Source organism: Aethalodelphis obliquidens, unplaced genomic scaffold, assembly GCF_003676395.1.
Source record: "Aethalodelphis obliquidens isolate GAN/ISIS:26980383/991018 unplaced genomic scaffold, ASM367639v1 scaffold17, whole genome shotgun sequence".
NCBI lineage: Eukaryota > Metazoa > Chordata > Mammalia > Artiodactyla > Delphinidae > Aethalodelphis > Aethalodelphis obliquidens.
Window position 1 is genome coordinate 29,487,545 of NW_020837961.1, and position 27,168 is coordinate 29,514,712.

General features: G+C 42.4%; 1 protein-coding gene across 13 annotated transcripts in view; it reads right to left on the reverse strand.

Annotated features, from left to right (window-relative positions):
• Nucleotides 1-27,168, reverse strand: part of SH3D19 (SH3 domain containing 19) — a 179,832-nt gene that overhangs the window by 22,725 nt on the left and 129,939 nt on the right. For all 13 annotated transcript variants that reach the window (XR_003435026.1, XM_027117159.1, XM_027117167.1 and 10 more), the window contains 4 exons: nt 21,827-21,934; nt 8,997-9,112; nt 3,395-3,456; nt 2,082-2,346 (listed from right to left, as the gene is read on the reverse strand). Coding sequence is in view for 12 of the 13 variants with exons in the window: in XM_027117159.1 (XP_026972960.1) it covers nt 2,082-2,346; nt 3,395-3,456; nt 8,997-9,112; nt 21,827-21,934 (551 nt within the window). In the remaining variant the exon portion in view is untranslated. The remainder of the gene's footprint in view (nt 1-2,081; nt 2,347-3,394; nt 3,457-8,996; nt 9,113-21,826; nt 21,935-27,168) is intronic.

Sequence of the window (27,168 nt, forward strand, 5' to 3'; positions counted from 1 at the left end):
ACCCATCTCACTGCCTGACCTCAGTCATTCCTGGTCCACTCAGCCCTGTCTGATCTTAGAATGGCTTTTACTCTGGCCAGAGAACTCTGTTCCCCGCCTTGATAAATTCTGGCTGTTGAGCGCGGGTTGGAGGGCCTGGGCAATATAAAAGGCATGCCCAGGACATGGGATCACACAAGCTCGCTTCCAAAAAGGAAAGGGAGGCTGCACTCAAGAGCAAAGCTGTAGAGTACGAGGGTGTGGCCCTGGGGGGCTGCTCCCCAGCATCTCTGTCAGAGCACCAGGGCGCCCAAGGTACCCAGGTTACCCTGGTTAGCAATTTAATGGTGGGGCGGCCACAGGAACAATGAGGGATTTAAGGAATTATTTCGTAAAGAGACACACTAATACACCGTCATTTTGAATTTATTAATTTCTTTGAGTTGTTCAAATGCTTTGTTGACATTATACCGCTATGCTAAGACCTATAAGCAAAATCTCATTCCCCCAAATGAGGCTCTTGACACGGGACAGCCAATGCAAGCAGAGACTTTACAGTTAGTAACACTATTTTCTGGGTTGTTTTTGGCTGCACAGCATGGCTTGCGGGATCTTAGTTCCCCGACCAGGGATCGAACCAGTGCCCCCTGCAGTGGAAGCGCAGAGTCCTAACCACTGGACCGCTGGGGAAGCCCCACTAACCCTATTTTCTTAGTATGGCCTAATGGTAAAGAGTATGGGCTCAGAGCCAGTCAGTCTGTGCTCGAATCTTGGCTCTACCATTACTGGATGTGTGACCCTGGACAGGCTACTTAATCTCTCTGAGTCTTATTTTCTTCATCTGTATAATAGAGATAATAATAGTATCTACTTCACAGGGTTGGTGTGAGGAATAAATGAGTTATTTATACATAAAGTGCTTCGAGGAATGCCTGGCTTATAAGTATTCAACACATCAGCTACTGCTTTTATTTATTCATTATTTTTAAGTATCCTATCCCAAAGTACACCCCTGGGTTTTAGCAATTAAAATTTTATCAGTTTAAATGAATATGAATATATATGAATATCCTACCTCCTTCTTATCTGTCTACACCCTTCCCTTAGGAAGATGAAAAAAATCCTAAATTGCTTAAAGTGAAAACAATTTCCAGCTCAGTGATGGAAATGTAGAACAATATGAAATGAATAATTGCTGTTCTTGTTAAGACCTACTGTTGTACAATTGTTTTAAAAAGTGCCAACACCCCTGCTCTCCTTATCATCTTAATTTGTTCTAGATTTCATCAGGTTAACCTGACCAAAATAGAGAGAGCACATCAACTCCAAAGACAAAGGCTTAAGGTCATATGATGAGAAAAACATTCAAAGGGAACAAAATTAATATCTCAACTATCTCAATTACTGATGAAAACTTCTAACTGGTAACTATTAAATGGACCATGATAATCAGGTCTACAAAAGTGGAAAATGAGGGAAAAACCATCCATTTTAATAAGAACTTTCTACTTCAAATTTTACTCTGTGGGCAAGGCAGCTATAAGATATAAACTATATCAAGATATGAATATAATATCTAGCAGAGATACTCCCATCAGTGTAACCTACTGGGTCAGCTTTTTCAGAGTTTCTGTTTGGTCAAGCCAGACAGCAGGTTGCAATCCTCGTCTGCCCTACTTCCTTTTCCTATATTTCTCCTAATAATGAAACCCTGTTTTAAAAGACCTAGGTTTAAACATGGCCTACTTGTCTAAAGCACTCAGTGTCAAGGGGCAATTCCACAGTTGTCTCATCATCTTTTTCTAAGGAATAAGGATCTTACGTATACTTTAGGACAAACCTCTTGACCACAAACATTTTTTTTTTTTTTTTTTTTTTTTCGGTACACCGGCCTCCCACCCCCGTAGCCTCTCCCGCCGCGGAGCACAGGCTCCGGGCCCGCAGGCCCAGTGGCCATGGTCCACGGGCCCAGCCGCTCCGCGGCATGTGGGATCCTCCCGGACCGGGGCACGAACCCGTGTCCCCTGCATCGGCAGGCGGACTCTCAACCACTGCGCCACCAGGGAAGCCCGACCACAAACATTTTTAAAAGCTACATTTACCATGTATTTCCTGTAGAGAGGGTGTCCTGGTTTGGGGCGAGGGGGCAGCACTGGGTCTTGATTTTTAAGGACCTGACTCTTGGCTTTTGAGAGTCCAGACGCCAAGTTACTTGTTTTTTTCTGAAGATCCATGTCAGAAGAAGACCGATTAAAAGGCAGCTTTTTATCTGCTGCTCTGGTTGCAGGAAGTTTTGGGGGAGGTGGTCTCTCAGGGGCCCCCTTGGGAGGAGGCTGTCGAGCTAGTACGCCTTTTCCATTCACAGGTCTGAAAGTCAACGTGGTAGCTGTGAGTCAGTGTTTGATCGATAGTAGGTTCTGTTTTGTCCTTTCTTACACACACACACACACACACAGCGTTTTGCTAGTGTAAATACCATTTAATGAAACATGCAGGCTATGCTATTTTTTAGCAAATGACTGCTGCATTAAACATTATATTATTTGAAGAAATGCCATGATGTTCCAGCTTCCTCTTATCTTGTACTACATATTCAGTAGTTCAAGACAAACAAGCATTTACTATCATGAGCTCTTTAAGGCTCCATTTGCTTTTAAACACACCATGACTGTTTCAGAAAACTAAGGACTTTCTACCAAAGTCTGAGATGAAAAGCTTATAGTAAGATATCAGGTATATGTGATGGAGTCTTGTACATGATTAGAAAAGGTACGTCAAACTCCCCTAATGTTCATGTTATAGGAATCATTATTAAAACACTAATTTAGATTAATATAAAGAAAGCTAGTTCTGAAAATGGGACAATTATTACTTTGAAAGCCTTTCCTTAATCCCTATGATAAAAATAATGTCGAACATAGTAACGTCTTATGATAACATCACAGTTTTTTGTCTAAATAGCCCTGGAACTCAGGAGGGCTGGTCACCTCTGAGCTCATGAGGCCTGTCTCCCTTTGGAAATGCCAGAAACCAGGCTGGTTTCTGGGAACAGGGAGAGAGCGAGCGAGTGTGTGTACGTATGTATGTGTGTGTATACACGCGTGTGTGTTCCAGAAGTGGAGTTTTAGGTTCAGAAAGGAGTCTTGTTCATTTGTTTGAGGAAAAGTAATAGATATCCATGTTTGTGCTCTGTCAGTTTTTGGATTGCATTAAAAAAGGAGCAGAGACTCCTACACCTGCTGTCAGAAGCAAACTGTGGGCTAGTGACCTGGGTGAATTTGTGAGTTAAATGTATCTCTAAAAGAAGATCGAAGGCCAGCAACACTCAGTTTTCATGATAGAAAAGAGAGTCCAGTCTCGGAGTCATTAGTTTTTCTCTAACTGACTTTTTAGAAGTTTTCCCATGCTTACTTACCTCGGTGGCAACTTTGGGGGTCCTCGCACAGAACCTCCTGACTGACCAGCATGGTCAGATTCCTGCAAGTATCAGAGAATGATTTTTAGTTAAGATGAATCTGAAACAAGAGCTTTTCAAGAGGAATTATGGACAGATTTTGGGCTGGATCTATAAAGTGGAAATGTAGCTGAATTACAGAAAGGAGATTAAAAGAATTTTTTAGTCTTAAGCAATATTAACTCATTTCTCATTCCTACCTACATTGTCCATGTCACAATGCAAGTGAAAACAGAGGAAGAGGCTGGCACAGGGAGGGGGGTGTCCTGCTGCTGTGGACACCAGCCCAACCAACTGCACTGCATGGTTACACATCCAGCATGTTCTGAGGAATTAAGGATGCTGTTTAAATCATGTTGGGTTACACAGCAGCAATTTAAGCAGACATTGTAGGGAATTTTTAAAAAATATGGCAGCTATCTATCCCATGACAACATTTAAGATATGCAGTGCTTCTAAGTTTAAACACATAGTAAGTGAGGTGGTGATCAGTTTGTTTTGCTTAGAACAGGCAGATCTCTCCTACTGGATGGTTTCCACATTGTGTGGTGGGTTTTGAACTGGAAGGAGGTGGAACACAACAGAAGCTTAAGGGGTGGCCTGAAAGGAAGGCATGTGAGGAAGAACAGAAAAGGCCCAAGAAAGCAGACAGCTTAGCTTGTACCACTACAGCAAAGGGGTTGGATGTACTGAGAAGAATTTTGTAGGAAAAAGAAAAGGGGGATAGTGCGAAAAACAAAAGATAGGGAGAGTTGGAATGTTTTGGCCTGAAAGTAGATGAGAGAAATTGGAAGTATGGGGATCAACAAGAAGATTTTTTCAGAAGGGGTTCAAACTGTGCTAATTAAATAGGTTTTCCAAACATGTTATGGTCCAGGGATTGGGAAATGAGTATAATACATGGAAAACATTTTCAGATATTCTGTTGAATGAGAAGTCAAAGGATCTTAAAGCCAAGACTTCTGTTTTTTAGGGAAAAGTCTTCACTAAATCCTTCTAATTCTGATTCTCTTTTTTCACCTTTCCTACTTTCTAAGCCCTCATCACTTACCTCCAGGAAATAATATTTCTCCAAGACCACCTGAGAGGGAAAAATGCCAGCTCTTTAAAATTATACTGCCTTTTAAAAAAAAATTTATTTATCTTATTTATTTATTTATTTTTGGCTGCGTTGGGTCTTTGCTGCTGCGCATGGGCTTTCTCTAGTTGTGGCGAGCGGGGGCTACTCTTCGTTGCGGTGCGCGGGCTTCCCATTGCAGTGGCTTCTCTTGTTGTGGAGCATGGGCTCTAGGTGCGCGGGCTCAGTAGTTGTGGCACGTGGGCTCAGTTGTTGTGGTTCGTGGGTTCTACAGCGCAGGCTCAGTAGTTGTGGCGCATGGGCTTAGCTGCTCCGTGGCATGTGGGATCTTCCCGGACCAGGACTCAAACCCGTGTCCCCTGCATTGGCAGGCGGATTCTTAACCACTGCACCACCAGGGAAGCCCATATACTGCCTTTTTCTGTAAAAGAGGTTTAACTATAGCTTGGAAATCTTTGGGCTAATTCAGGCTGTTTTCCCCCTTCTTATCTTACAAATGAGTTAAAACTCACTTCTATGGTTTTTAATTCAAACTGAATGTTTACAAGTTTTCCTTAAATACCAAATGATTAATTGCTAATAACTGCGATCGTGTGAATATGTTTCAGTGTTTTATAATCCCATTTTGAAAAACAAATTAAGCTTGCCCTTAAAACTTGGTTTCACTAATGAACTCAGTTAATGTAGTGAGGCAAGTCACCAGCTCATAAACCCTGCAATATTCCAGGCTATCATCCATGCCTTATAAATACACTGTTGCCTATGTGCCCCCTGACAAATAACTGCTATGATACTTGAAAAACTCATTTATTTCTTTGGCTGCCTTTAAAATTAAAACAAACAAGCCAAGAGAAAAACACTCTAGCAGATAGGTAGGAACTTTTATAGCTTTCCTCAAAATTACAGTTGTTAGACACCTTAATAATTAAGGGCAGATTTTTAAAAATATAGATATATAAATCTGACATGGAAAGTTATAGATGGTGTACTTTAATAAACACATACCATAAAATGCAAATCTTGTACCAAATATAGTTTTCTCTGATTGGTTTTACTTTTATGGGAAATCTTAAATATATTTTTAATTTCTCAATTTTCTACAATGAGCAAAAATAAATCAGCAAAAAAGGCAGCACACTCAAATCCCCCGGGAATGTTAGGCACATTCCAAAAGGCACTGCTGCACCTGACACGTCAAATACTGAGAGTAGGGGCTTGGTTCCTGTAGGAGCCACTGTCTCGTGTTTGCTAAAGTCCAGGTTTGTGTGCAGGTTCTGCTGACAGTCTTTGGAAGATTACTGATTAGGGATTTCCTGCTCTTCAATAGTCCACACATGAATGGAGCTCCTCTATACCTGCTTTTTGTAGTTTTTCTCTAGCTCTGACATCCCTGAACTTTGGCTTCTGATGTGTTCCGGTAAGCATTTTAGCTCCTGGTGAAGTTGGTTTTTTGGCTTGTACTGCCCTGCAGATGCCATCTTTTTTTTTTTTTTTTTTGTGGTACACGGGCCTCTCACTGCTGTGGCCTCTCCCGTTGCGGAGCACAGGCTCCGGACGCGCAGGCTCAGGAGCCATGGCTCACGGGCCCAGCCGCTCCGCGGCATGTGGGATCTTCCCAGACCGGGCACGAACCCGTGTCCCCTGCATCGGCAGGCGGATTCTCAACCACTGCGCCACCAGGGAAGCCCGCAGCCATCTTTTTGTTCATGTTCTTTGGAATGGTTTCCTATATTCTAATTTCAAAATAATTCCGTTTTTTTGTTTGTTTTTTCAAAAAACAGATATTTCTTCCAAAACCATATTCTTGTCTGTTGGAATCACTGAGCAGCCTCTGAAGATGTGACTTCTTTTTTTCTCCAGGAATTGGTACCACTTCTCATGTTCTGAATTCATTAGCCATCTCCTATGCTGCAGCTGTGACTCCTTCCACCTTCTGGGCAGCGTCCCCTGAGTCTCCTCTGGCACCGGCTGGCAGACACTTCGCGGGCGGCTCTGGCAGCCTTGGGTTTCCACAGAAGCGTCTGCTCCTGCTGAGAGAATAGTGCCAGTGGCTCCTGTGGTTCCTCACCCTGGATTCCCTCATCGTTTAAGTGAAGAAAGTGGGATTCTGCAACTACAGCCACCTTGTCCTGCGATGGAAAGTTCCCTGGCACTCAAGGCAGGAGAAATAGTCAAGGGTCTTTGTCCTGTGTCTCATCAGAAGACACAACTTTCAAAGACCGTGCCTTTCCTCATGGGTCATCAGAGTGGTGAAGCACTCTTTCTAGAGACCCTCCCCAACACCTGAAGCCATTCTGGCCTCTGATCTAAAATTCACTCAGTAACTGTAATTCTCAAAACCAAAGGAATTTCTCAGGCACAGTTTTGACTTTTGGGCCCTGGAAATCTAAGTGCATGACTTCAGCCAAATCATTTAACTTGGGGTCTTTTTCTCTCCTCTTCTTCCTTCAGACACAGTGTGTCTATTATGGTATGTATTCATTACAGTACAGCACAGAGTGCTTTGACCACGTCCCCCTCCGGCCCCCACCCTTTGTAAACAGCGCAGGACAGGATTTCCCTCATGTTGTTTATGCGAGATACAAACAGTTATGAATATGGTCCCTCTCCAGATGGCTTAGTTTATTCTAACTTCCTTTCCTTGTTTTTTCTAAAATGTTTGAGTTGCTTTGTGGACTGCTTAACACCAAATGGAATAATACTTAATTCCCTCCCCCCCCCCCCCGTACGCGGGCCTCTCACTGTTGTGGCCTCTCCCGTTGCGGAGCACAGGCTCCGGATGCGCAGGCTCAGCGGCCACGGCTCACGGGCCCAGCCGCTCCGCGGCATGTGGGATCTTCCCAGACCGGGGCACGAACCCGTGTCCCCTGCATCGGCAGGCGGACTCTCAACCACTGCGCCACCAGGAAAGCCCAATACTTAATATTTTAATAGAGCTTTATGGGTTTACAAAGCCCATGACATGACTCAGTGAATGCTTTTGTATGCCTACTCATCATCCTCTCATTCCTCCTTACAACCCTTTAGAGTAGAAGCCAGTAACCTTCTCAAGTAACTTTTCCTCTATGGAAATTTGGGATTTTCCCATTCAACAATAGTATGGTGGGAGCCCTATCATCCTCTTTTGGGTCATCTTGGCCGTTTTTTTAAAAATTTTTTTGGCTCTGCTGCACGGCATGTGGAATCTTAGTTCCCTGACCAGGGATCAAACCCGCACCCCCTACACGGGAAGCGTGGAGTCTTAACCACCGGACTGCCAGGGAAGTCTCTAGCCCAGTTTTAATAAAAATTTATTACCAAGTATTTTGAAATGCAAGTGATCACTAAATTTTAATTCAGCCCACAGAAAAATCTCATTAACTTGACATTGGCTAATTCAATTTAATGTCTCCTTCGAAGAAATTTCTCTTCACTAGATGATTAGATGGGTTTGCATGTATAATAGCATAGTTAATGCACAAGTGTAAAACTATTATGAAGTTTGAACTGAAAATTTTGCTCAAAGACTTTAAGAACTGGTTTCTTTTGAAACAAACCTTAAAGATAATCTATCATATGGGAATTTGAAAAAGCATAGAAAAACAGTATCGAGGTTGAAATTAAAAAAAAAAACTTTTTACCACCATCTGTTAACAAGTACATGATAAAGCACTACTTTTTAAATTTAAAAAATAATTCTCTCCTAAATTTCAGATGAACAAATTCTTATAATAATTATCTTAAAATTATGTCACTATTTCAGTATTTTATTTTTTTAAAGATCTATTTATTATTTATTTATTTTATTTTTGGCTGCATGAGGTCTTAGTTGTGGCATGCAGGATCTTCACTGAGGCATGTGGGATCTTTTGTTGTGGTGCACAGGCTGCTCTCTAGTTGAGGTGTGTGGGTTTTCTTTTCTCTAGTTGTGGCACGCAGCCTCCAGGGAGCATGGGCTCTGTAGTTGTGGTGCACGAGTTCCAGGGCACGTGGACTCTGTAGTTTAAGGCACATGGGCTCTGGATGAGGTGCGTAGGCTCAGTATTTGTGGTGCGCGGGCTTAGTTGCCCCGTACGCGGCATGTGGGATTTTAGTGCCCTGACCAGGGATCGAACCTGCGTCCTCTGCATTGTAAGGCAGATTCTTTACCACTGAACCACCAGGGAAGTCCCTAATTTGGTATTTTAAATAAAACCTGATAATTGAACTAAATCTTTCCACAAAAATTAAAGGGTTTTAGAGATTTTCAATAACTTTCTCATTATTAGTGCTATTTAAAAGACAATGCCATAATATCGGTATAGGGCAAATTATTTTATGATGAAGTACAATGAATTAGCCTAATTCTTTTATTTTATAGGAATTTAAAAAATATTAAATAAGTACATGGAGCTTAGAAATTGGTTTTATCTGGCCAATAGTAAAATAATTTAGACATCAGCTGATTACTTAAAATTAGTGCATAGCTTAGTCTTCAACCTAAGATTACCTATAATGACCACTTACCAAGTTTCTAGTTCTGTTAGCGTTACCGAGTTTTCCGGATACTGTGCTGAAGGTGTTTCCAATGGGTTTTTCAGTAGGGAGAGGAGGTGGGCTTTGTGGATCCTCCTCATGTGAACCTGGAAAAATAGCAGTAATTAATTAATCAATAATTTCTAGTCTTCTGGGGTTTCAAGGGATGAAATGATTACAGCTTGGTTCCCTATTAAGAAAATGGCTATTGTAACAGATGCACACAGGGGCTTCCCTGGTGGCGCAGTGGTTGGGAGTCTGCCTGCCGATGCGGGGGACGCAGGTTCGTGCTCCGGTCCGGGAGGATCCCACATGCCGCGGAGCGGCTGGGCCCGTGGGCCATGGCCACTGAGCCTGTGCGTCTGGAGCCTGCGCTCCGCAATGGGAGAGGCCGCAGTGGTGAGAGGCCTGCGTACCACAAAAAAAAAAAAAAAAAAGATGCACACAAAGAATGGAGAGCTAAGCAAATGAGAAAGGTATTCTGGCAAACCTCAGAACATTGACGAGCTAGTAGGCATCGGTTACTTTTTACCAAGTGTTTCATAGAGATTAAAAATAATACTAAATAATTATAACAGCAAGCCAGCACTTGTTGAGAACCGTCTATGGGCCGCGCATTAAGTTAAGGCACTTTATTCATATACATTTCTCCAAACCAACCTCAATCTAAGTGCTAGATCTGTTGAGTCTACTGGCTAGCAGCCACATGTGGCAATTTAAACTTAAATCTTAATTAAAATTAAATAAAATTAAAATTTCAGTCCCTCAGTTGCATTAGCCACATTTCAACTGCTCAGTAGCCACATGTGGCTATTGGCTACCATATCGGACAGCACTATACTAGATAATATCCTACCCATTTTACAGATGAAGAAACTGACGCTGAGAAGAAAATAAATGCGCTAGCCAGGTCTTAATGCTAGTAATGGTCAGATGGGTTTGAAACCAAAAGCCTGTACGCATTGTAGTAAGGCATGCGGCTTCCTAATAGGTGGTGTATCCAACCCTCCCCCATCCAAATAATTAAATGTGTTTTCTAATATATTAGCTCCAGATTAATGGGCTTCATTGCTCCCATTTTAACAAGCAATAACTTTACATCCAAACTACATCCTTAACCCAGAGATAGTGCACTCCCAACTTATTTTAAAAAGAAGAAAACAAAGATGACCAGATTTAATTAGTGACAGCTAATTAAAATCTGTGTGCAAAACACTTGGAGAGAGCATGACTGTAACATACTAAAGGAGGCTAAAGCCAACTTTCACTGGTTCGGGCATTTAAAGGAGAGAGAGGAATTTTTCCCATTCAAATGAACACTCTCTGCTTCCATTTCACATGAAAAACCTATAACAAAACAAGAGGATGATTTGTCAGGTTCCTGTTTTATCCACAGACAGGAAAACACTCTCAAAAGGGGGAAAATACCCAGGCCAGCTCCTAGGAGAACAATGATTTAGAGACAGACGAGCGTTCTTAGTTGAGAAGCAGTGCTGCGTGGGGAATTAAGACACACACAGGGATGGTCCAACTCAGTCATCATCTTGAAGATTTTCTCTGTGCTGCAGTTTCCTTACTGAAGGGTACAAAGCAGTAAGAATATGAAAGCAGAGAGGAGATAGCTTATGGGAAGGAAGGGACATAGTAATTATCTGGTGTGGGTATGTGGGGGAGGTGCAGATTTTCAATTTCAAACTGTGTGGTCAGCAGAGTGCTCAGTGAGAAAAGTGGCATTTCAGCAAAGACCTGAAGGAACAGTGAAGGAGCGAGCCATGCAGAGATCTGGGGAAAGGACATCCTAGTCAGAAGAAACAGGTACCCAGGGGAAGAAGCTGACAGGTTCAGAGCAAGGAGTTTTGCACCACAAAGCTGTTCCTTTATTTTCTTGTCCATTCCAAGTTCTTTTTCCTCCACAGCAATATACACATTGCTTAATAATCGTAATAATAAAATTCTGGGGAACTGGTTTTTTTTTTTTTTTTTTCCAGTACGCAGGCCTCTCACTGTTGTGGCCTCTCCCGTTGTGGAGCACAGGCTCTGGACGCGCAGGCTCAGCGGCCATGGCTCACGGACCCAGCCGCTCCGCGGCATGTGGGATCTTCCCGGACCGGGGCACAAACCCGTGTCCCCTGCATCAGCAGGCGGACTCTCAACCCCTGCGCCACCAGGGAAGCCCTAGGGAACTGGTGTTTGATATACATAGAATTCCCTAGGAACTGGCACTTCAGTTCTCTCACATATAGCGGTACAGAACTCAGCTTTCTAATAGTTCCTGGAGCTTTGTCAGGATAATAAATAAAGGTGCTTTCTCAATATACCCTTCTCAGGATTTCAGGACTATTAATCCACATTATAAGTGTGTAGAAAAGAGTAAACACAGCAGGCCTGAGTTACAAGGTTGGTCCTTGCTGGCACCTAGGAACTTGCATTTTTGGAAGCTTCGCACCATTTCTAGAACAGATAAAACAAAAGAATATGGTTTATGCTGAACACCTGCTTTCCTTCTGGGAAATCTGGAATTTTGGTACATGCCCAAATTCCTAGAGGTGTCCATGTAACCAGCCCCCAACAAAAACCCTTGGGTATTGAGTCTCTAATGAGCTTCCCTGATTGACATTTCACATCTGAGTGGAGTTAGGTACACCCTGTGTGACTCCACTGGGAGAGGACTCCTAGAAACTTGTGCTGGTTTCCTCCAGACTTTGCCCCGGGCACCTTTTTCCTTTGCTGATTTTGCTTCGCATACTTTTGCTATAATAAATCACAGCCACGAACACAACTATATGCTAAATCCTGTGAGTCCTCCTAGCAAATCATCAAACATGGGGATCTGGGGGACCCTGACACATAGGAGAATACATTTAAATGTAAAAGTTGTATTACATAAAGCCACATGAGCTTCAGGTAATATTTATTATCATTCTATCTCACGCAGCTTATTAAAATCCCAAATACTTTTTTTTTTAAATGCTTGGCTTTTTTTGTTTGTTTGTTTTTGTTTATTTATTTTTGGCTGTGCTGGGTCCTCATTTCTGTGCGAGGGCTTTCTCTAGTTGTGGCAAGCAGGGGGCCACTCTTCATCGCGGTGCGCGGACCTCTCACAATCACAGCCTCTCTTGTTGCGGAGCACAGGCTCCAGACACGCAGGCTCAGTAGTTGTGGCTCACGGGCCCAGCCGCTCCGCGGCATGTGGGATCTTCCCAGACCAGGGCTCGAACCCGCGTCCCCTGCATTAGCAGGCAGACCCTCAACCATTGCGCCACCAGGGAAGCCCGCAAATACTTTTAACAAGGTAACAGTGAGCAGGCCGACAACCCGATGAGCTGTCCTATCACTGATCTGTAGGCTATATAATACTGTCAAAAGAAACATACAACCAGTTCTTCAGTCTAACACTACCATATAAGCTCCTAAGAAGCGAGAACCCACTAGAATTTGATACCCTTGACTTTCTCTCCTCCTCATTCTTCATAGAAACTCCATTCAATCTTCTCACTACTTGGCTTAGAGCCATCAGTTAATAAAACCATCAACAGACTAAAACCAATATGATTCTTCCAGGTAGTATTTTATAGAGAAACCATACCCCTAAACTAAGTTTCATGGCATTCCAGGGGATGCCTACAGTGTAACCCTGGGATGCTGCAGGTGAAGGACTGGGACACTTGCTCTGCTGTTGGCAGGAATGGAGTGGCAGAATCTTGTTAGACAAAGGCAAGGATGCAACTGGGCTGTGCAAAAGCACTAAAGGAAATGAAAGGAAAGCAGAGGCTCACAGAGGAAGCTGTGTGATCACCCAGGAACTGCTCTGGAACCCACTGTATGTGCATTCACGTGCATACATACTCACGCTTTTTCTAATCTCTAGGGCCTAAGGTAAACAGTTCTGGCCCTCTTGGCTTCTCTCTTATGATAATATCAGATGTATCTGCAGGACTTATTAAATAAAATTCATCCAAAATTTCATTTATTGTAACACTGAAAAATCAAGTAAGGAAGTGTATGAAAACGTAGTGTTGGGGCTTCCCTGGTGGCGCAGTGGTTGAGAGTCCGCCTGCTGATGCAGAGGACGCGGGTTCGTGCCCCGGTCCGGGAAGATCCCACATGCCGCGGAGCATCTGGGCCCGTGAGCCATGGCCGCTGAGCCTGCACGTCGGAGCCTGTGCTCCGCAACGGGAGAGGCCACAACAGTGAGAGGGCTGCGTACCATAAAAACAAAACAAAACAAAACAAAAAAACCCCGTGGTGTTATACAAATTAAAATAATATTTTTATACACTGTTATGTTTTTATAACTCTTGGTTACTCCCCTTCAGACAACTCACACATAGCTATATTTAGGTTATGCTCATTCGAGTAATACATTCCTGACAGACACATACAACTGTATTTGCTATCAGTTTCAAAACTTTCCTACCAAATCTTTACTACTGGCACTAACATACGATATTACAATTACTCTGAGTTTCAGCCTCCCTCTATTCTTTCTGCCTCAGACAATGTTAAAGAGAAGTAAAAACCAAATTTACTGTACTGTACTTCCCTGGTGGCACAGTGGTTAAGAATCCGCCTACCAATGCAGGGGACATGGGTTCGAGCCCTGGCCTGGGAAGATCCCACATGCCGCGGAGCAACTAAGCCCATGTGCCACAACAACTGAACCTGCACGCTAGAGCCTGCAAGCCACAACTACTGAGCCCGTGTGCTGCAACTACTGAAGTCCTTGTGCTCTAGGGCCCATGTGCCGAAACTACTGAGCCTGCATGCCTAGAGCTCATGCTCTGCAAAAAGAGAAGCCACTGCAATGAAAAGCCCGTGCACTGCAACGAAGAGTAGTCCCCGCTCGCCACAACTAGAGAAAGCCTGCATGCAGCAACGAAGACCCAATGCAGCCAAAAATAAATTTAAAAAAACCAAAAAAATAAAATTTGCTGTACTAATTGTCTAAAGAATTATGAGAAAACAACTTGCTTTTAAATGTTCTCAAGGGGAGGACCTTCAAGATGGCGGAGGAGTAAGACGTGGAGATCACCTTCCTCACCACAAATACATCAAAAATACGTCTACATGTGGAACAACTCCTACAGAACACCTAATGAATGCTGGCAGAAGATCTCAGACTTCCCAAAAGGCAAGAAACTCCCCACGTACCTGGGCAGGTCAAAAGAAAAAAGAAAAAACAGAGACAAAAGAATAGGGAAGGGACCTGCACCTCTGGGAGGGAGCTGTGAAGGAGGAAAAGTTTCTACACACTAGGAAGCCCCTTCACTGGTGGAGATGGGGGTGGGAAGCTTCGGAGCCACAGAGGAGAGCGCAGCAACAGGGGTGCGGAGGGCAAAGCGGAGAGATTCCCGCACAGAGGATCGGTGCCGACCAGCACTCACCAGCCCGAGAGGCTTGTCTGCTCACCCACTGGGGTGGGTGGGGGCTGGGAGTTGAGGCTCGGGCTTCCGAGGTCAGATCCCACGGAGAGGACTGGGGTTGGCTGCGTGAACACAGCCTGAAGGGCGCTAGTGTGCCACAGCTAGCCAGAAGGGAGTCTGGGAAAAAGTCTGGAACGGCCTAAGAGGTAGGAGACCATTGTTTCGGGGTGTACAAGGAGAGGGGATTCAGAGCAACGCCAAATCGAGCTCCAGAGACGGGCGCAAGCTGCGGCTATCAGCACGGACCCCAGAGACAGGCATGAAATGCTAAGGCTGCTGCTGCAGCCACCAAGAAGCCTGCATGCAAGCACAGGTCACTATCCACACCTCCCCTCTTGGGAGCCTGTGCAGCCCGCCCCAGCCAGGGTCCCGTGATCCAGGGACAACTTCCCAGGGAGAGCACATGGCACGCCTCAGGCTGGTGCAACGTCACCCCAGCCTCTGCCACCACAGGCTCGCCCCGCATTCCGTACCACTCCCTCTCCCCAGCCTGAGTGAGCCAGAGCCCCCTAATCAGCTGCTACTTTAACCCCGTCCTGTCTGGGCAGGAAACAGATGCCCTCAGGCGACCTACATGCAGAGGCGGGGCCGAATCCAAAGCTGAACCCCAGGAGCTGTGCAAACAAAGAAGAGAAAGGGAAATCTCTCCCAGCAGCCTCAGGAGCAGCGGATTAAAGCTCCATAATCACCTTGATGTACCCTGCATCTGTGGAATACATGAATAGACAACGAATAATCCCAAAATTGAGGCAGGGGACTCTGGGAGCAACTGTAGACTTGGGGTTTGCTATCTGCATCTAATTTGTTTCTGGTTTTAGGTTTATCTCAGTTTAATATTTAGAGCTTATTATCACTGGTAGATTTGTTTACTGATTTGGTTGCTCTCTTCCTTTTTTTTTTTGCGGTACGCGGGCCTCTCACTGTTGTGGCCTCTCCCGTTGCGGAGCACAGGCTCCAGACGCACAGGCTCAGCGGCCATGGCTCACGGGCCCAGCCGCTCCGCGGCATGTGGGATATTCCCGGACTGGGACACGAACCCGTGTCCCCTGCATCAGCAGGCGGACTCTCAACCACTGTGCCACCACGGAAGCCCCCCTTTTTAAAAAAAAAGAAAAAAAATATATATATATTTTTTCCTTTTTCTCTTTTTATGAGCGTGTATGTGTATGCTTCTTTGTGTGATCTTGTCTGTATAGCTTTGCTTTTACCATTTGCCCTAGGGTTCTGTCTGTTGTTTTTTTCTTTCTTTGTTTGTTTTATGGTTATTTTTTTAGTATAGTTTTTAGCACTTGTTATCATTGGTGGATTTGTTTATTGGTTTGCTTGCTCTCTTCTTTTTCTTTGTTGATTACCTTTTTATTTTAATAATTCTTTTATTTTTTATTTTAATAACTTCATTTTATTCTTCCTTCCTTCCTCCCTTCCTCCCTTCCTCTCTTTCTCTCTTTTGTTTTCTCCCTTTTCTTCTGAGCTGAGTGGCAGAGAAGGTCTTGGTGCTCCGGCCAGGTGTCAAGCGTGAGCCTCTGAGGTGGGAGAGCCTAGCTCAGGACATTGGTCAACCAGAGTCCTGCCAGCTACACATAATATCAAATGGCAAAAGCTCTCCCAGAGATCTCCATCTCAACACTAAGACCCAGCTCCACGCAACGACCAGCAAGCTACAGTGCTGGACACCCTATGCCAAACAACTAGCAAGACAGGAACACAACACCACCCGTTAGCAGAGAGGCGGCCTAAAATCATAATAAGGTCACAGACACCCCGAACCACACCACAGGACGTGGTCCTGCCCACCAGAAAGACAAGATCCAGCTTCATCCACCAGAACACAGGCACTAGTCCCCTTCACCAGGAAGCCTACACAACCAACTGAACCAATCTTCCCCACTGGCAGCAGACACCAAAAACAATGGGAACTATGAACGTGCAGCCTGCTAAAAGCAGACCCGAAATGCAGCAAGTTAAGCAAAATGAGAAGACAGAGGAATACACAGCAGATAAAGGAGCAAAGTAAAAACCCACCACACCAAACAAATCAGAGGAACTAGGCAGTCTACCTGAAAAAGAATTCAGAGTAATGATAGCAAAGATGATCCAAAATCTTGGAAACAGAATGGAGAAAATACAAGAAACGTTTAACAAGGATCTAGAAGAACTAAAGAGCAAACAAACAATGATGAACGACACAATAAATGAAATCAAAAATTCTCTAGAAGGAATCAATAGGAGAATAACTGAGGCAGAAGAACAGATAAGTGACCGGGAAGATAAAAGAGTGGAAATAACTACCACAGAGCAGAATAACGAAAAAAGAATGAAAAGAACTGAGGACAGTCTCAGAGACCTCTGGGACAATATTGAAAGCACCAACATTCAAATTATAGGGGTCCCAGAAGAAGAAGAGAAAAACAAAGGGACTGAGAAAATATTTGAAGAGATTAGAGTTGAAAACTTCCCTAATGTGGGAAAGGAAATAGTCAAGTCCAAGAAGCACAGAGAGTCCCATACAGGATAAATCCAAGGAGAAACACGCCAAGACACATGTTAATCAAAGTATCAAAAATTAAATAGAAAGAAAAAATATTAAAAGCAGCAAGGGAAAAGCAACAAGTAACATACAAGGGAATCCCCATAAGGATTCAGCTGATTCCTCAGCAGATTTCTCAGCAGAAACTCTGCAAGCCAGAAGGGTGTGGCAGGACATATTTAAAGTGATGAAAGGGAAAAATCTACAAGCAAGATTACTCTACCCAGCAAGGATCTCATTCAGATCCAACGGAGAAATTAAAACCTTTACAGACAAGCAAAAGTTAAGAGAATTCAGCACCACCAAACCAGCTTTACAACAAATGCTAAAGGAACTTCTCTAGGCAGGAAACACAAGAGAAGGAAAAGACCTACAATAACAAACCCAAAACAATTAAGAAAATGGTCATAGAAACATACATATCGATAATTACCTTAAATGTAATTGGATTAAATGCTCCAACCAAAAGACACAGACAGGCTGAATGGATACAAAAACAAGACCCATATATATGCTATCTACAAGACAGCCACTTCAGACCTGGGGACACATACAGACTGAAAGTGAGGGGATGGAAAAAGATATTCTATGCAAATGGAAATCAAACGAAAGCTGGAGTGCCAATTCTCATACCAGGCAAAATAGATGTTTAAATAAAGACTATGACAAGAGACAAAGAAGGGCACTACATAATGATCAAGGGATCAGTCCAAGAAGAAGATATAACAATTGTAAATATTTATGCACCCAACATAGGAGCACCTCAATACATCAGGCAAATGCTAACAGCCATAAAAGGGGAAATCGACAGTAACACTATCATAGTAGGGGCCTTTAACACCCCACTTTCACCAATGGACAGATCACCCCAAATGAAAATAAATAAGGAAACACAAGCTTTAAATGATACATTAAACAAGATGGACTTAATTGATATTTATAGGACATTCCATCCAAAAACAACAGAATACGCTTTCTTCTGCTCATGGAACATTCTCAAGGATAGACCATATCTTAGGTCACAAATCAAGGACTGGTAAATTTAAGAAAATTGAAATTGTATCAAGTATCCTTTCTGACCACAACGCAATGAGACTAGATATCAATTACAGGTAAATATCTGTAAAATAATACAAACACACGGAGGCTAAACAACACACTACTAAATACCCAAGAGATCACTGAAGAAATCAAAGAGGAAATCAAAAAATACCTAGAAACAAATGACAATGAAAACACAATGACCCAAAACCTATTGGATGCAACAAAAGCAGTTCTAAGAAGGAAGTCTATAGCAATACAATCCTACCTCAAGAAACAAGAAACATCTCAAATAAACAACCTAACCTTACACTAAAGCAATTAGAGAAAGAAGAACAAAAAAACCCCAAAGTTAGCAGAAGGAAAGATCATAAAGATCAGATCAGAAATAAATGAAAAAGAAATGAAGGAAACGATAGCAAAGATCAATAAAACTAAAAGCTGGTTCTTTGAGAAGATAAACAAAATCGATAAACCATTAGCCAGACTCATCAAGAAAAAAAGGGAGAAGACTCAAATCAACAGAATTAGAAATGAAAAAGGAGAAGTAACAACCGACATTGCAGAAATACAAAGGATCATGAGAGATTACTACAAGCATATTATTGGCATCAACTATATGCCAATAAAATGGACAACCTGGAAGAAATGGACAAATTCTTAGAGAAGCACAACCTTCTGAGACTGAACCAGAAAGAAATAGAAAATATAAACAGACAAATCACAAGCACTGAAATTGAAACTGTGATTAAAAATTTTCCAATAAAGAAAAGCCCAGGATCAGAAGGATTCACAGGCGAATTCTATCAAACATTTAGATAAGAGCTAACACCAATCCTTCTCAAACTCTTCCAAGATATAGCAGAGGGAGGAACACTCCCAAACTCATTCTACGAGGCCACCATCACCCTGATATCAAAACCAGACAAAGTTGTCACAAAAAAAGAAACCTACACACCAATATCACTGATGAACATACATGTAAAAATCCTAAACAAAACACTAGCAAACAGAATCCAACAGCACATTAAAAGGATCATACACCATGACATAGTGGGATTTATCCCAGGAAGCAAGCAAGAATTCTTCAATATACGCAAATCAATCAATGTGATAAACCATATTAACAAACTGAAGGAGAAAAACCATATGATTAATCTCAATAGAAACAGAAAAAGCTTTCAACAAAATTCAACACCCATTTATGATGGGTGTTGAACATGCCAGAAAGTGGGAATAGAGGAAACTTACCTCAACATAATAAAGGCCAGATATGACATACCCACAGCCAATATTGTTCTCAATGATGAAAACTGAAACCATTTCCACTAAGATCAGGAAGAAGACTAGGTTGCCCACTCTCACCTCTATTATTCAACATAGTTTTGGAAGTTTTAGCCACAGCAATCAGAGAAGAAAAAGAAATAAGAGGAATCCAAATCAGAAAAGAAGAAGTAAAGCTGTCACTCTTTGCAGATGACATAATACTATAAATACAGAATCTTAAAGATGCCACCAGAAAACCACTAGAGCTAATCAACGAATTTCGTAAAGTAGCAGGATACAAAATTAATACACAGAAAACTCTTGCATCCCTATATACTAATGATGAAAAATCTGAAAGAGAAATTAAGGAAACATTCCCATTTACCACTGGAACAAAAAGAATAAAATACCTAGGAATAAACTTACCTAAGGAGACAAAAGACCTGTATGAAGAAAACTATAAGACCTGAATGAAGAAAACTATAAGACACTGATGAAAGAAATTAAAGATGATACAAACAGATGGAGAGATATACCATGTTCTTGAATCAACATTGTGAAAACGACTCTACTACCCAAAGCAATCTACAAATTGAATGCAATCCCTATCAAACTACCAATGGCATTTTTCACAGAACTAGAATAAAAAATTTCACAATTTGTATGGAAACACAAAAGACCCCGAATAGCCAAAGCAATCTTGAGAAAGAAAAAACGGAGTTGGATGAATCAGGCTCCCTGACTTCAGACTATACTACAGAGCTACAGTCATCAAGACAGTATGGTATTGGCACAAAAACAGAAACACAGATCAATGGAACAGGAAAGAATGCCCAGAGATAAACCCATGCACATATGGTCACCTTATCTTTGATAAAGGAGGCAAGAATATACAATGGAGAATAAGTCGTGCTGGGAAAACTGGACAGCCAAACGTAAAACAATGAAATTAGAACACTCCCTAATGCCATACACAAAAATAAACTCAAAATGGATTAAAGACCTAAATGTTAAGGCCAGACGCTATAAAACTCTTAGAAGAAACACAGGCAAAACACTCTATGACATAAATCAAAGCACGATCCTTTTTGACCCACCTCCTAGAGAAATGGAAATAAAAATGAAAGTAAACAAATGGGACCTAATGAAACTTAAAAGCTTTTTCACAGCAAAGGAAACCATAAACAAGATGAAAAGACAACCCTTAGAATGGGAGAAAACATTTGCAAATGAAGCAACTGAGAAAGGATTAATCTCCAAAATCTATAAGCAGCTCATACAGCTCAATATCAAAAAGACAAACAACCCAATCCAAAAATGGGCAGAAAACCTAAACAGACATTTCTCCCAAGGAGATATACAGATTCCCAACAAAGACATCAAAGGATGCTCAACATCACTAATCATTAGAGAAATGCAAATCAAAACTACAATGAGGTATCACCTCACACCAGTCAGAATGGCCATCACCAAAAAATCTACAAACAATAAATGCTGGAGAGGGTGTGGAGAAAAGGGAACCCTCTTTCACTGTTGGTGGGAATGTAAATTGATACAGCCACTATGGAGAACAGTTTGGAGGTTCCTTAAAAAACTAAAAATAGAATTACCATATGACCCAGCAATCCCATTACGGGGCATATACCCTGAGAAAACCATAATTCTAAAAGAGTCATGTACCACAATGTTCATTGCAGCTCTATTTACAATAAGCAGGTCATGGAAGCAACCTAAGTGTCCATCGACAGATGAATGGATAAAGATGTGGCACATATATACAATGGAATATGACTCAGCCATAAAAAGAAACAAAATTGAGTTAATTTTTAGTGAGGTGGATGTACCTAGATTCTGTCATACAGAGTGAAGTAAGTCAGAAAGAGAAAAACAAATACCGTATGCTAATACATATATATGGAATCCTAAAAAAGAAAGTGGTTCTGAAGAACCTAGGGGCAGGACAGGAATAAAGATGCAGATGCCGAGAATGGACTTGAGGATATGGGGAGGGGGAAGCAGAAGCTGGGACAAACAGAGAGTGGCATGGACATATATATATATATATATATATATATATACACTACCAAATGTAAACTAGATAGCTAGTGGGAAGCAGCTGCATAGCACAGGGGGATCAGCTCAGTGCTTTGTGACCACCTAGAGGGGTGGGATAGGGAGGGTGGGAGGGAGGGAGATGCAAGAGAGAAGAGATATGGGGATATATGTATATGTATAACTGATGCACTTTGTTATAAAGCAGAAACTAACACACCATTGTAAAGCAATTATACTGCAATAAAGATGTTAAAAAATTAAAAAATAAATGAGGGAGGAGATATGGGGATATATGTATAGGTATAGCTGATTCACTCTGTTATACAGCAGAAACTAACACACCATTGTAAAGCAATTATACTCCAATAAAGATGTTAAAAGAAAATGTTCTCGACAGAAAAATAATAAGTGGCTGATTACACATAATTTCAAAAGCAGACATTGATAATTAGCATATATTTTTCCCTGGCTCTTGGAGAAGCAAATAAATGAGGCAGAGAAGTGCTTACATTTTCCTGGTTTGGCTGGAATTCGAATCACAGTGGGCTTCCTGGTGGGTGCTGGTTGAACTGCTCGTTCCTTTGCTGGTTCTGTTCTTGTGGGGAGCTGAAAGGGATCTAATGAAAAACACAGTGTATTTTGCATGTTTTAGTTAACATGGACTCAAACAAAAAAACCTCATTCATAATTAAAGAGTCATATTTTTCATGCTCTAGGGAAAACTATTCATGGATAAACAAAATCTCAGTTTGCAGACACAAAAACAAAGTCAGGGCTCATGAAAGGAAATAACTTGGCGCTCCGTAAATAATTCATGTGGCTTTTCTTCCTCTCTGATGAGGGAGATCCGGGACAATCTTCAATTATGTAGAAGCTATCTTTCACAGGAGTGTAATCATTCCATAAGTGTCTGCCTGAAAATGAGGGGCAATTGAAACATGCAGCCAATTTCCCCCCTATAGTGAAGCTTCCCGGATCCCCCAGGAAGGAAGGTCTCTTTGCCCCACCCCTGTGCCTGCGTTGGAAAACCTCCCTGAAGGGCTGGCCTTGGGCCTCGTCCCCACCCCTCATCCCACCCTGCCGGAGCCTGGCAGCAGCACTCTCGGATTGAGTAGTGAAGTGAAACACCACCTTGCTAACATGAAAACGGAAAACGTTTTATCCTGGAAATAAAATGAGACATCTCCCTTCAAATATTTAATTTTGGGCCAAGGATATATATTCTCCATCTTAACCCACTCATTTAAAATGGACAGTATGTGCTTAGGGAGAGTATTTTAAATAAAAGCACAACCACCAAACTTTTTTCTTCCTTTTTTCGTTTTTGGCCATGCCGCAAGGCTTGTGGGGTCTTAGTTACCCAACCAGGGATGGAACCCAGGCCCTCGGCAGTGAGAGCGTGGAGCCCTAACCACTGGACCGCCAGAGAAATCCCCCACCAACCTTTTTTACTGAAAGAAACAGTCTTTTTTTCTTTAATGTAAATGTTCTTTTTAGTAGTTTGGGAAGATGACCAAAAAATTTTTAGAAGATGAAAAACCTAAAAATAAATAGATTAGCAAAAATAAAATCAAATGCTGTATAATGCATACTCTATACGGTGCACAGGGTCTCGAGAGGCCGCTTTTGCCTTTATTCAGCAAGAGGCAGAATGAATACATACTGTATTCAGAACCTGTTCTCTGGATCTCGCCTGTAGGGAGATACTCCCTATAAACAATGCACTTCACAGCACTTGTGATGAACAGCATTCATGTTCTGCCTGTTATGAGCTGCAGTTCAATAAAGCATCTTTTGCTGACCAGCTCTTTTCAGAATACACGAACAGCTGAGCTAAGGATAAGATGGCCTTTCAGCTCCTTGATACTTGCCCTTCCCTTCCACCCAGCTCTCAGGCAACCCCACTCTCAGACCTGCTACCAGAGCATCACCCACTCACTAGTCACTTGATCTCACATGTCTGCTTACCATGTGCCAGTAACGGTGCGAGGTGGGGAGATAGGATGGTTAAGTACAATCCTATTTTAAGTTTATTATCTATCACCTAAGTAAGGCCCCCAGATGGCATGCTAGGTAAAATAATAATTATTAGGCTAGTTAGGAAAAAAAAAATTAGATGACCCCTCTATGGAAACCGCTCTATTAGCTTATTAGTGAGGCGAGTCTTGTCTATGCTCAAAAATCCAACTCAACATCATCAAAACAATATCAAACTTTCAAAAAAGGCTCTTGTAATAATATCACTTTCTTCCATTGTAACCTATATCTCCAGAAAACAAACAAAGCTTCTTCTTTTAGGTCTAAGGAAATTCATCAATTCCTTATTTTGTTATAGCATTATTTTTCATTTCAAAAGTAACATTTATTGTAAAAATAGGAAACATTAAGAAATATATGATAGGGACTTCCCTGGTGGCGCAGTGGTTAAGAATCCGCGTGCCAATGCAGGGGACACAGGTTCGATCCCTGGTCCGGGAAGATCCCACATGCCGTGGAGCAACTAAGCACATGAGCCACAACTACTGAGCCTGCGCTCTAGAGCCCACAAGCCACAACTACTGAAGCCTGCATGCCACAACTACTGAAGCCCGTGCACCTAGAGCCTGTGCTCCACAACAAGAGAAGCCACCGCAGTGAGAAGCCCTCGCACCACAATGAAGAGTAGCCCCCGGGCTTCCCTGGTGGCACAGTGGTTGGGAATCTGCCTGCCAATGCAGGGGACACGGGTTCGAGCCCTGGTCTGGGAGGATCCCACATGCCGCGGAGCAACTAGGCCCATGAGCCACAACTACTGAGCCTGCGCGTCTGGAGCCTGCGCTCCACAACAAGAGAGGCTGCGCACTGCAACGAAGAGTGGCCCCCGCTTGCCGCAACTGGAGAAAGCCCTCGCACAGAAACGAAGACCGAACACGGCCAAAATTAAAAATAAATAAATTAAAAAAACCTTAACCTGAGTTGCCAAAACTCAGGAGTTGCCAAAATTAAAAATAAATAAATTAAAAAACCCTTAACCTGAGTTGCCTTAAAAAAAAAAAAAAAGAGTAGCCCCCGCTCGCCACTAGAGAAAGCCCGCATGCAACAATGAAGACCCAACACAGCCAAAAATAAATAAATTTATTAAAAAAAAAAAAAAAGTTGATCTTTAAAAAAAAAAAGGAATATATGATAGAAAGTCTCCTGTAATCCTATCCCTGCAGTAATAATTATTATCTAAAATATGTGTATCTGTCTACAGATTTTTTTTCTGTATCGTATGTATTATTACATAGGTATTTTGAAAAACACAAACCTGTATCATAAGTATTATTACGTAGGTATTTTGAAAAACACAAACAGGATCACTTTATACCTATTTCTTTGTAACTTACTCTTTCACTTTTTTTCATTCAGTATTGATCGGGTGCCTGCTACACATCAAATGCTATTCTAGATGCTGGGAATACGTCATTGAACAAAGTAAAGAACTCTGCCCTTGTGATGCTTACACTCCAGCAGGAGACGGAGACAATAAACAGTAAATATATTGAGTGATTCATGTGGTATATTAGAAGGTGAGACATGCTACTGAAAAAGGGAAACGTAGAGCAAGGGGGAACTTCAGTTGTGGGCAGAAGGGAAGCAGGTTGCAGCGTGAAACAGGAGTGCAGGGGGCGAGGGAGAGGAGGGCTCCATGATCCTCTTTCCAACAGATGGATTTTGCATATTCTAACAGTTCTTCCAAGCTGAAAAATACACTTTGGGTTTTTAGGAAACAGCAGTGCTGATGGATAAACAGGGGAAGGTAGGCTGGTATTAAAGCCCATTATTGCAAACATTACCTGAAACTGAACTCCCTGAACGTGTCATCTGTTCTGAGTAATGCTAGCTAGAATGAAAGAATTTGAAGACCCCAATCTCGGCATTTATTTTATTCAAACACAGAAACATAGTATCTCTCCTGTGGGCACACCTTTCCTTCCTATTCGTCTCTCTCCCCTGCCGTTGCCCCTGCTCTGCCTCCTTGGCCCTCACTGGAACCCACTGACCTCCAAGGAGCGACTTTCCTTCCCCCACTGCTGCAGACTTGACTGTCCCCCGTCCCCTCAACCTTGGCTGTAACAGCCCATCCTCTCAGGGCTCTGTTTCCTGCTGGGAAAAGGACCAAAATTCAAGAAAAGGATTAAGGCTGATAACTGTTCACAGTGCTCTCCCATTCAAGTGGTATTTCTGCTTTAACAGCTGCTTTGGGCCCCTACGATCTGGTGGTTATTAGGATAGGTTTTTAGTTGGTGATTTTGGGGGGGGTGAGTGTGGAGGGAGAAGTAAATCTTGAGCATGGAATCACTTCAATTGTTTCCCAACTCATCTGATGTTCTGGGCCAGGATACCACGTACAGTCTCTCTCACATCCCAGGAGTGAGAGCACGAACAAGGGGGGCAGAGAAGGAGAAAGAGGCCACTCAGTGCCCTTGGAGGGCTGGGCACAGGGGGATCCCAAATGTGCTTGTTCTTGGAGGACCAGCCTCAGGGGACCCCGTCCCAAATCCTGCAGGTCTCAACTACCGCATTAAAGGGTCCAGTCATTTTTTAAAACCTGCTAGATTTAAACTGAAGTAGCAAGATACAACTTAAATACAAAGTATTCAAAGTGTCCTAGCTACCCACTTTCTCTCTCTTTCTTGGTCTTTATTTTTAGTATCATTAGCTGCTCTTTGATAACTGGCACTCAGATCATGTGTAATTATTCTAGTATACACGTCTCCAAAACAAAGAAGAAAAAAAATTCTTTGTCAGTACAGTGAAGCAAGGAAGTCTGAGTGTTCCAGTACTGTGGCTGTTTGGCAGGAGTGGGTCTGCTTCATGACTTCCCCTAGCTGTGCTCCCTGAGTCAGTGAGCTCGGCCTGTGCCTCGCTGCGCCCTGTCCCAGGCTGCCTTCCAGAAGAGGCATGCCGATGAGCGGAGAGGAGAGACAGCATCACTTCAGTGAGAAGGTGGAGCCAGAGGCCTGTTTTTCATCTTGATGATGGTGTGAGAGTCTCCCTCTAGCTACACAGTATGCTTACTTTTTGCGTCTTTTCGTGAGAGGGGTATTTTTCTCCAACAGCAATGTTAAGGGGGCAACCTAGAAGGCAAGGATGGTACCTCACGTTTGGGAACTCCTGGCACTGCCAGGTGGGAAACTGGATTGTTGGTACTGTTAATAAGTTTAAAGTTCATGATCTTTAAGCCAGGAGTCCCACTTCTGGAAATTTCTTTATAAAAGCACTAGTAGAAGTAAAAATATTTACAAGAGTGTTTACAAGAGCATTTTTTGTAGTGGTGTCCATCAATAGGGGAAACGTGGACTTGCCTGTGCTGCGCTCATACCAGGGAATATCAGGCAGGTATCAGGGAACAAGGAGTCAGACTCAGATCTACTGGCCTGGAGAGAAGTCCCTAAACCTCATTACTAAATGAATAAAGTAAGCTGCTGGGTAATGGGTACAGTTAGGTAAGTAAACATTTTTGCTGCTGAGTAATGGGTACAGTTAGGTAAAACTTTTTGTAAAAAACAGGAAGAAGTACATGTACGTGTACGTGTTTGTAAGCTTTGGCTTGGAATGTCCAAAAGCACAGAAAGCTACATACAACATGGTTCACACTGGTTATTCCGGGGATTTGAATGGATTGGAGGGAGATTCATTTTTGCCTTTTACTAAATGTTTATATTGTTAGACTTGTTACCGCAAATATATGTTACTTTGTGACTGAAAAAAAAATCCAATAAAATAAATTCAATCACATGAAAAAAGTTACAAAATGAAGCTGAAATAACACCCCTGCCAAACAAACTGAAACAAAAATCACTTAGAAATAAGAGGAGGGACTTCC